Here is an 11,218-nt window from a genome sequence, read left to right as displayed (position 1 = left end):
AGGTACGGGAATTATCCAAAAGCAGAAGAAATACAGCCTGGTGTTTTTATTCTAAGGCACCTGAGCCCTTACGCTTTTATTTCCATGTCGTGGATGTTGTGTGAATATGAACATGTTTGATCACACAAAGGCTGATATTTTCACTCCTTTGAAGATATTAATGATGCGGGGTATCATACTGCTTGTCCTTTGCCGTGTCGTTGCTGCCCAGCTGACATTACAAGATATCGTAAGTCGTTTTGTTTTGTTTTAGTCATCAAATTTTCCGTGAATTTGCTGATATAAGTTATTTAAATGATCTTTACTGCTATTTCCTTGCAGGAGGTGAAATGCGTTGAAAATTACGGTATGTTGTGCTGTGTTTCTTCTCTTTATAAGAAATAGACCCGATATCTAGTGTCAGTATTACTGTGGCAAAATATTTTGGTCAGTCCATATAGATCCTGATATTTTTGTTCAGACGCTGCCGTTAGCCAGGGTTTGGTAATAGGGTGGGTTACATGCAATGGGGATTATTTAATCTGACTACAAAAATAAGTAGGGCAAACCATAAACCTTTTGGGGGGATTATTGGGGGTAATTATGGTTATAAATTATAGTTACATTGTCAGGGATTAGGCCACTTTATCAAATTTTTGATTATGTCTTTACAATATGGAAATTCTGAGATTGCAAAACGTTTTCACCATGTTAATCAATGAGATTAATAACATGACAGGTTTCTCACTTTGTGGCTGGGGAGGAAGGATGTTTGGTGGTTAAACTGAGTCAAGAAGGAGGGATTAATTATTAAAAAAAAAAAAAAAAAAAAAAAAAAAACACACAAAGGAAAAACACCCCACAACTACACCTGCAGCTGGTACCTGTGCTGTCCTTGTGAGTGTAATTTGATCTGAGCAACTGTACATGCTGAATATGCAAAATGCATTTTATTTGCATTGAATATATTAAGAGATGTTTAAAGATAAAATTGAATATGTGTGGAACTCAAATTTTTGTGGCCGTGTCCATTTTTTTTAGTATAAGGTGCAGCATTTTAGATGTGTGATTCTGAAGATATGCAAAAGTATTGAGATTAGATTGCTTTTTTGTAATCCAATGGATTAAAAACAGCATTTAGAGCATCACAGGACACTGAAACTTTTCACTGGAAGTTTCAGTCTTAAACAAAAAGCCTCTCCTATGCAGCCGAGTCATCTCTATAAAATGATCTCATCAGACGATGAAGTAAGAATATCTCTCTCCTGTGCTTGCCATCTCTCTCTGCGACGTGGCTTCAGATTCACCTCCAACAGGTCAAAATGCCACTCCAGCCGTCCTCAAAGACCTGAAAGTGGAACTGGTGACGGTGGGAGGAAGTAATATGATGAACATAAGCTGGGCTGTCGACGTTGACGGTAGGAGGGATACATTCTCTCATGTCGGAAATGTTGATGTTGAATGAAAAATTTAGCATTTATCTGTTGGTTGGTTGGTTCATTTGTTCGTTTATAGTTTGGTGGTTTAATCAATCAGTTGTTCAATAAGTTAATCATCTCTTGATCACACAATCTTTATGTCATGTATTGGTATCTGTTCCAGTAAGAAAGCGCTGTGATTCAACCTGATAATTACCTAAGTATTACAAATTATGATTTATGATAGAGTTACTAGCTTTATCATTTTAACTGTGCATTGCAAAATACAGTTTTAGGCTGGATATTTGCAAGGCCAGTACCAATAGTTTGGATGTCACAGATAACTGGTATCTGGTGCCAGTGTTCAGTATCTCTAAATTTTTGTAATGCATGCTTCCCTCGGGTTTTTAGTCTTGTCAGCGCTGAAAAGAAAAGGCTCTGGCAAGCTGTACACTTCATTTGCATCAGTTCAACTGCCAGATTCAGTCCTCACCTACATACAGTTTCTGGGCCCTAAGTTACACCCGGCTCAAAGCAGCGCCAAGCACAACGCAAGTGTCTCTGCTTGTATCTAACCAATGTGGTCGTCATTTTCCCATCCAGCGCCCATGTTGTGTAAAGAGCAAATGCACTTGTGCCCATCTGTTCACCCATTGGCGTGGTGGTCTTAAAATGAGGTGTGGTCAGGCACATGGTTGGTGCCTTGCTATCTAGGGGCAGTTGACCAATAAAATCCAGGGGCTGTGTTTTGATAATGGAGGCGTCCAGTCTGAAGAGCATGGTGCAAGTGCATATAGGGCGTGTCCAAGTCTACTTTTGCTAGGTTAACTGCAGAAAAATAGGCTGTTGGTTGCCAGGTGCATGGTTTGAAAGGGTTGTACTTAGACTTCAAATCAGACATTGGTGTGTTTTGGGGCACCTTTAAAAACCAGGTGTGCTCCCACCTTGGTTGACTGCTATTAGAATGGTGGATTTCCAGGTAAGGAGGAAGGCTTCTCTGCAGAGGAAACAGATCTGCTTGTGCACAAAGTGAAAGCGCACAAGCAAATCAGCTACAGCGACAGCAGGACTCAAACAGAGCTCCCTGAGGTGAAACAGGCGTCCCTGTGTGGAACAAACAGAATGGATGCAAATTGGCACCCACCTGTGTAGGACCGCATTACTATCTTGATAACGTGCTCTTAAAATAGCAATGAGAAGTGCACTGCTGACTTCAGAACTGCTTTTTGCTCGTCAGTCACTTTCAGCAGCAATGCACCAACAATGTGCCTGACAACACCTCATTTTAAGACCAACACACTCATGGATGCTCAGATGGGCACAAATGCATTTGCTCTTTACACAAAGTGGGTGATGGACAGGAAAATGACAACTGTGCTGGTTAGAAACTAGCAAAGACACTTGCATTGTGATTGTGCTGGGTGTCCAGGCCTGAAGTCAGTGGTACAGGTTTCATTTTTAGTTTAAGGGTGCTTTATCAAGATGGTCATGCGGGTGCACAACACACAACCTGGTTGTTACACACACAGAGACGCCTGCTTCAGCGTAGGGAGCTTTGATGGAGTCTTGCTGTTGCTGTAGAAGATCTGATCGCACACAAGCAGATCTGTTTCCTCTGCAGAGAAGCCTTCCTTCTTACCGGGCAAATGCATCATTATAATAGCAGTCCACCGAGGTGCAAGCACATGTGGCCTTTAAAGGGAATGGGCGATGGCACTCTGATTGGTTTACTGCATGTTACGCCCCAAAACACACCCATGATTAATTAAGAGACTAAGTGCAACCCTTTTTTCCACTGTTAAAATAGCAAAAGTGGACTTGGACACGTCCTATATGAACCTGTGCCACACTCTTCAGACTGGGCGCTTAGATCATTAAAACAGCACCTTCTGTCTTCATGCTCAATAATAGGCATTTAAATTTTTGTGCACCACAGCCCTCCCTCCTGGTCATTCCACAACAGTTGCAGAGCAGCTGATTTTTCTTAGAGTTAACGAGGCAGCGTAGAAAGCACAACACGACTGCTTCTTCTGCTGTAATTTCTCTTTAGTGTTGTTGCCTGGGACAGTATTTGTCCATGACTAATTGTTTTATCAATTTTTTTTATATTGCTGGCATCATACATTTGTTGTATTTGTGTTTGGGGCAAATTAGGCCTAAAAGTGACTTAATTGATAGCTAGCACAGCTGTGAGCTAGTAATAAGAACTGCCTTGCCTGTGACTCAGCTTTTTTTATTTCTTACACGGTCATGTCAGTGTTATGACTTTCTGATTTGTGTTTGCATTTTGTGGTTTGTCACAGTTTTACAGTGAAATTGTGGGTCTTAATTAGTGGACTTCACACTATTAGCTCGCCGTCTGGCTCTGAATGTGCAAAACTGTCACTGGTTCTATTTATGTGATGACAAAAAGCCTCTCCAACAGCATGTAGACCATCGTGGAGCACGAAAACTCAGTTTAGCCTATTCAAATGAAACGTTTTTTATGGTCAACGGCTACAAGCAGGGAGACCCACCTCAATTATAAAGAGGTTGGGCAAACTCTGGAATACATTACAGTCTGCAAATAAGGAATTCATTTACAAAAAAAAAAAAACCATTACTTAACATTTACAGTAAATAAATAACCTCACAGCACCCTCAGTAGCTCTTCTGTCTCTTGCTTCCTTTGCAGTTTCTATCAGCTGTCTGACGGGCATCCGGATCCGAATCCAAGGGGAGGCCACATACCTCTGTGAATACAGCCCACCTTTGGCCAAGGCAAACCTCTTTAAACTAGAGGAGGTAAAGCAGCCTAATTACACTGATATATAGTTCTGACAGTTGTTAGTGCAACTGCAACAGTCTGCAGAGTGATCACCGTGGCTGTACAGACAAAAGAAAATAGCGCCGCTTGCATGTACTCACATTTTATCAAGAGCAAATCCAAGGAAAAAACACATCGCCGTGTGTGCAGGAACACCACCGCACCAAAGATGTTACCAAAATAAAAATAAAAGGAGGATCTTGTAGATTATCCCTTTAAAAATAATTAGCAGGTGCATCAGCAGGTGCATTCTGGTCTGCTAACTTTTTTGTCACATATAATGGATTAGTGACTCTGACTCATCCGGACATTACATCTTAAAATACTCAGATGACACAGTTCTGATCTCCCTACTAAACAGCAGCAGTGACCCTGGAACACACCAACAAAGAGTCGATAGAGTGGTCAAATGGAGTGACAACAATGCTCTCCTGATTAATACAAAAAAGACTAAAGAGATTGTTTTTGGTAAAGCACCAGAAAACCACAACTCCCCCGTTAACATTCATGGTGAAAACATAGACCAAGTAGACTCATATCCATACCTTGGTGTAGTTATAGACCACCTGCTGTCTTGGAAGGATCAGGTTGAAACCATTTGTAAGAAAACAAAACAAAGAATATACTTTTTTCCGTCGCTTAAGATCCTTCGGGACGAGTAGAGAGATTCTTCTTTTGTTCTTTACATCTGTCATTATGAGTGTCCTCCAGTACTGCAGTACCACCTGGTATGAATGTTTGTCTGTTGCCTTAAAATCACAACTGATGCAGCAACTGAACATCTGCTCTAAGATTGTTGGTTAGAAACTCTATGAATCCTCCTATAACAACAGTGTGCTGAGGCTAGCAAGGAATATTATCTCTAACTGTAGACATCCGTTAAATGGGGAATATGAGCTTATGTCCTCACGAAGAAGATATAGAGTACCAGGCTTCAGCAAGGTTAGACTGAAGAAGTCATTTGTACACCAGTCAGTCCTTAAACTAAATCAAACTCTGAACCATTGATCAAGAGAGAATGTTGATTATGTTTCTGTGTTGCATGTGTCTGCTATGAACTGTATGTATAGTACATGTGTGTCTGCTTTATGTGCTGCATGTGCTTGGCACTTTTTGTGCTCTATGTTGCTTTCTGTTGCTTTATGTGATTATGTCTGTATACAGGTGCTGTGTAGTACAACCAATTTCAGTACCACTGACAATAAAGTCGTATTGTATCGTATTGTATGGTAAAAGTAATGTAGTAAAAAGTAATCGTTTAATTTTTCATTAAATAAATGTGTGTTCCTCTGCTCTCTATTGCTTTTTGATAAAAGACATTAGTAAGCCAACCGCCACCCAGTCCAGGGAAGTTTTCTGACTTGCTGGGAAGTGAGTTGTTTGTTTGATTTCTACCTTCTATCTCACTGTGCTTTTGTTTGATCCTGTGTGGGAGTTTGTGTTTCCGTCTGTTCTTTGATAATTACCTGAACTAACGGCAGTGATTGTCACGTTTTTCCACTTAGGTGTGGTTTCATTATCTGGTGCCGGCATTCAGCGGCATAAACTTCATCCAAGCTGCCAATCTGCCTCTGCCTCCGTCGGGGAGCGGCTTGTCTTATAAGTATGTCAGCCTCACCGTCCCAGAACCATATTGTGAGTTCATTTTTTTATTTCAGCTGTTCAGTTTTCATACTCTCTTGGACTGATAGCAGAGATCTGATTTTTTACAATCTTGTTACCAAACCAGATAACATGACGGAGGGAAACTCTCCTTCCTGTTGGCCGCCTCCACGGGGAGGTCAAAGGTCACCGAGGTCAAAAAGTAGTATACTGTAGTGTATTCGAAATATAATTAAATTATTAAAGTTATAACAAGTATACTTTTGCTTTTTGTGCTCACTTTAAAGTATGCTGAACATATATTTTTAAGGTTTACTTTAAAATAGATGTCATTAAGTTCTACATCGGTGTATTTAAAATAAATATACCAATTCTGCAATAATTAAGTGGTATTTCAGTGTACACAGTGTACTGTATTGTATGTGTATTGTAAATTTTACTCAAGTGCTCTTTTAAAAAAAAGTGTACTAAACTCCAAGTACTAAGGCAGACCAGACCAAACATGAGGCACAATTCCAACTCAAGCCAATTAAAATTCAGGCTCATTTATCACCAGGCGGGATAGGCGACTCCACAGCTTCGGTGTCCATTCTTGATTTCTTGATTTCTTTTTCATATCGACTCTCAGGCGTAAAGATGTTGTGGGTTTGGCTTCAGTACAGCTTGGTGGTTTTTAAGGGAGGCGTCTGGATTTGACACAGTGGCCCTCCAGTCATTAATCTGTTTAATCTCAGTCCAATCTCCATTTTAGAAAGTTATTCAGTCTCATAATTAGTCTTAAAGTCCTCTATTGTTTTTTTTTTTTTCTTTTAACAAGTAAAAAAGAAAAAGTGCCAGTGGGATGAGCTCATTTCCACTTCAGTTTCATTTGTTTCAGGATTTTTTCTGGTAAGAGGTATAAACATGTTTAAACAAGACACAATCCTGCAAATCAGACCACAAGGATTGACTTAAAAAAAAAAAATCTGGAAACTGTATTAAAATGTTTCAACCATCTGCTTTTCTGTTTTTACAGTGCCTGCTGAACCGCGGCCAACAGGTGAGCAGTCCTGTTTGTTTGTTTGTGTGGGTGCCTGAGCAGGTTGGTGCTTGTGACTGAGCGAAGAGGCTCAGCCGTCACGCACGAAACAGTTTTATATTCTTACTGATCAGCATTCAGAGGATGAATGGCCTTTCTGTAACAATGACAGTTTGATTTGTTTTTCCAGTTAAGGCAAGCACCACTGAGATCCCCATCTCAGGCAGGACCACACGTACGTAACACACACTCCATACACACAGGGATCGTTTCTGTTGTTTTCAGTCAGCAGACATGATGGACTGGCATGAACTTCAAATGTCAACATGCAAAAATGATTTTCTGATTTTTTTCTAATTATGTATTCATTTATTTTCACATTTATGAGCAAAAATTAATTGATCGAAATAATGTAAAGTAAACTGAGACATGTGGCATGTGCTCAAAATGTGTGTTTGTGTGTGTGTGTGTGAACATTCAGCTCTGCCCATTGACAATGGAGGCCAGTTCACCAGCTCAGCAGTGGTCATCTTTGGAGGACTGTTTGGACTGATGGTGCTGATTGGCTGCTTTCTCATCTGTAAATAGATTTTAATTTTTTTTTAATACATATATATACATATATACTTTTTAAAAGCTGTCACCGACTCAAATACAAGGCAAATACTCACACACTTAATACTTTGGAAGCACTTGCATGTCAGTTTCATATCGTGAAACTCAGACAAAGACACTCCACAATGCTGGAGACATTCAGCAAAATTCACTTTGGCATTGTTATAAGCTGTTTTGTCGAAAAAGTAACCTGTTTATTTTTCTTCTGTGTGAACACAGCACCAGGGAATTTGTTTTCTCAGTTACTGTTACAAGGCATTGTGGGAAATGAGTGCTTAGCAATTTTGTGGTTGGCAAAGTTGAATGCCAATCAGTGAAATGTTCAGCAAAAGAATTTGTTGGGTGGGTATGAGAGAGAGAGAGAGAGAGAGAGAGAGAGAGAGAGAGAGAGAGAGAGGAAGAGAGTGAGTCATCATTGTTGGATGAGGCTCTTTAGTTCTTCTCCTGTCTCACACACAAACACACACACACACACACACACACACACACACACACACACATACACACACACACACACACACACCCAAACACACCCAAGCTAAATAAGCCTCTATATCCTTAACTTACCCTGCAGATAAAAGCTGGGGAACAAGCCTCGCCACATTGCTGGGTTTCAGCGAGCTGCCCACGTCTCTCGGGGTTCCTGTCTCGGTGCTCCTGGTGTACCCGGCGGAGACGCCTGCCTTCCAGAGGGCCGTGGTGGCCCTGGCCGAGTTCCTGCAGTGGCACGGTGGCTGCAGCGTGGCGGTCGACATGTGGCAGCAGGGAAAGATCGCCGAGCTCGGGCCGCTGCGCTGGCTGGCAGAGCAGGCCAAGGCTGCCGAGCGGGTGATCATCGTCAGCCCGCAGGTACAGACTGCAGGAGCGGCAGGGCTGAGGGAGGGAGGGCTTACCTGCACAGGTGGAAAGTTTCCAAGCACATTTACAGTTTAGAAGTACTGGCACGTTGCTTGTGTATGTAAATTTTGTGAGACTTTATAGTGTTACTGCACTGGATTCACAGAACTTATGGCAGAGCTGTCGCATTGAACTGCATTAGACTGTACAGGTGGACCTGATAAAGTGTAATTTCTAAGTATAATTTCCATGTGGCAGGCCCTCATGCCATGAAATCTTGTATTTTTTAGTGCACTGCATTTATCAGCTGTAGTTACGAGTTACTTTGCAGAAAAAGCTTTTCCATACAAAGCGTTTAAGTTCATGCTTATGACTCTCATTGTTGGAATTGGAGCTGCCCAACATTAAACCTAGCTCCATCTGGATCACCTACAACATTAAAATACATGTCCTGGAGGCTCACTGTACCTCGTGATACTAAAGCTAAGGTTATCCCCTCTCCCCTCTCTCTCTGCTCTGTCTTTCCTCTTTATCTCTTCATCATGACTGTCTAATAGAGCAGAACCCCCCCCCCAACCCTCCAAAAATAATAATAATCTTTAAAATAATAATAATACTTTTCACAAGTTAATGCCTCAGTGATTTAACACTCTTAAAGGAACTGTTTTTCAAAATAAGTACTTTTCCTTTTCACATGTAACTGCATTTTACTTTAATGGAATATTTTTCCATCATTGCATTACTATGTTTACCTAAGTAATTTGATTTGAATACTTTTCACAGCGCTGATTTCAAAAAATAGTTGAGAGCCGTTATTGATAAGTGGAACAACCACAACGTTATTCGATTATACTGCTGGATTCAGTGTGATATTTCATACACTGATGCTCCACTGGGCCTGCTAGTGGCATTAGATGGAAGGTCATGGCATCACCAAAATTGCCAGGTTTCATCCTTTAGCCAACATGAATATTGTCCCCAAATTTGATGGTAATCTACAAAACAGATTTGGAGATATGCCACTCTGGACCCAGCTGCTGACAGACTGACAGACACAGTGATGTATATTTCTCATTTGGGCAAAAAGCCGTCCCAAACTTGGACCAGGGTGTGAGAAAGGAAAAATAGTCCCTGTGCTCAACAGGGATTCAGAGAAGATATTGTGTTGCATTTCTCTGCAAAGCTTGTCCCAACAGTCTGAAAGTTTGAGCACTGAATGTACCGAGGCCTGTTTGTTGTCAGACACGGCTTAACTTTAATCTGCAACATGCTACATTTTGACAATAAGACAACAATAAAGACATTGTTTTCTCTCTTCTCTTGCAGTCCAGCCACTGTCCTCCCAGCCTTTCCATCCCGGGACATTCCATCCCCGCTGCAGCCCATGACCTTTACCCCCTGGTTCTCAACATGGTGGCGAGCCACGTGAGGAGCCCCAGTGAGCTGGCTAAGTTCTGGGCGGTGCAGCTGGGCGAGCAGGGCTCAGGTAGCCTGGCGGTGGAGCTGAGGGCCTGCAAGAGATTTTGTTTGATGAAGGACTTGAACAAGTTGTGCAGGAGTCTTCACACCAAGAGGCAGGACTCTAAGAGGACGCCAGGGCTGAAGCTCAGACCAGCGCTGACGTACAGTGTCAAGTCCACACTGACTTTAAGAGATGCTGTCTGGCAGCTCTCCAGGCAACAAGCCAGCGGTGTCACGGCGACAGAGACAGATCCACTGAAGACTGTGATCTGTGTCTGAAAAATCCAAAGAAAAAGTTACAGAGAAGATGTATAGTATAAAAATGTGAAATGACAGTGTCAAGCAGTTCTAGACTTGCTTAACACTGTGTTTGTTAATTCATTCATTCATTCATTCATTCATTCATTCATTTACTCATTCAAGCAGGTTTATAAAGCACATTTTGTACACAATGCAATTCTAGGTTTACATTACGATATGTAAAGGAAATCACACAAAGAGAAACAAAAGTGATAAGACGCAAAAAAAAAAACAAAAAAAACAAAAAAAAAAACATCTGGCAGTGTTTGAATGAATAGAGATGTGGATGTTAATTGATTTAAATAATATATATGCTGCAGACATCTGAACTTTTCTTACATGTGCTGATGTGCTGGATAAAAAAAAAAAAAAAATCAGCTCATACAGGTGACCCCCTCCCTGTGGACTGTGAAGCTGTTTTTGAGATAATAGCAAAAACATAAATTTGATTATAACAGTGCCATCCTGAGGTCAGTGAGTGTCATTTTTTGTTTTTTTTTAGGGTTCTGAGCAGAACACGTTCCATTATATAGTCACCTCTGCTCTCCAGCCTGAGACCAGGAACGCAGCCTACATGTATCTATAACACTGAGGTCAAAACATACATATAACATGCATAAATATACTTTTAATAATTTAAGTTGAGCGGCATTTTTAAGTACTGTATTTTTGTGTATAATACTACATGTAATGTACTGGAGTGTAATCATTTCAGCCTGTAATGGCCTGTAATTCCAGAATTTACTCTTCATGAACTTGTGAGCGAGGTCAAAACATTTCATCCCGAGGAGGATATCGAGTGTATCCTGGTTCCCTACCACCTATAATGAGTTACTGTTACTGCTGCAGTTGTATTGTCATATTGACAATAAATAGGCATGACCATGAGCAGAATCAGGAGTGCTGTGTGGGTCCCCGATCCGGCAATCAGGAATCAGGAGCTTTCTTAAGTTTGCTGGTCACACTCCACACAGGATGTGTATTTAAAAAGGAGACAAATATATATATTTTCCAATGAGCAGAATCATGTTTACGCAGGTTTTTATGAGATAGTTTTTGTATGTTTTTTCTCCTGTATTTTATTGTAGTTACTACATTCCTTACCTTTTTTTAAGTGTTTTTCTACCGTGATGTGAGCCAAATAAACAGGTGGAAAGGAACTGAACCGCTGGTTCGCCATTT

At 40.9% G+C, this 11,218-nt stretch overlaps 1 protein-coding gene across 1 annotated transcript; it reads left to right on the top strand.

Moving 5' to 3' along the window:
* The first annotated feature begins 10 nt into the window (after positions 1-10).
* Positions 11-10,393, top strand: il17rb (interleukin 17 receptor B). Its single transcript, XM_030055372.1, has 10 exons — positions 11-229; positions 322-346; positions 1,281-1,397; positions 4,072-4,181; positions 5,709-5,838; positions 6,821-6,844; positions 7,014-7,058; positions 7,305-7,403; positions 8,013-8,287; positions 9,602-10,393. The coding sequence occupies exons 1-10, from the start codon at positions 107-109 to the stop codon at positions 10,013-10,015; spliced, it is 1,362 nt and encodes a 453-aa protein (XP_029911232.1). The 5' UTR covers positions 11-106; the 3' UTR covers positions 10,016-10,393.
* The last annotated feature ends 825 nt before the right edge of the window (positions 10,394-11,218 follow it).

This window comes from Myripristis murdjan, chromosome 7 (genome assembly GCF_902150065.1).
Source record: "Myripristis murdjan chromosome 7, fMyrMur1.1, whole genome shotgun sequence".
NCBI lineage: Eukaryota > Metazoa > Chordata > Actinopteri > Holocentriformes > Holocentridae > Myripristis > Myripristis murdjan.
The sequence above is the reverse complement of the archived record's forward strand: the minus strand, read 5'-3'. Positions and strand labels throughout refer to the sequence as shown.

Bases quoted from the DNA above. Each gene is read 5' to 3' on its own strand.
- il17rb (XM_030055372.1), top strand. From the start codon at position 107: ATGAACATGTTTGATCACACAAAGGCTGATATTTTCACTCCTTTGAAG. The intron at 5,839-6,820 runs GTGAGTTCATTT...CTGTTTTTACAG, and splicing joins CACCGTCCCAGAACCATATT to TGCCTGCTGAACCGCGGCCA. The intron at 7,059-7,304 runs GTACGTAACACA...GTGAACATTCAG, and splicing joins CATCTCAGGCAGGACCACAC to CTCTGCCCATTGACAATGGA.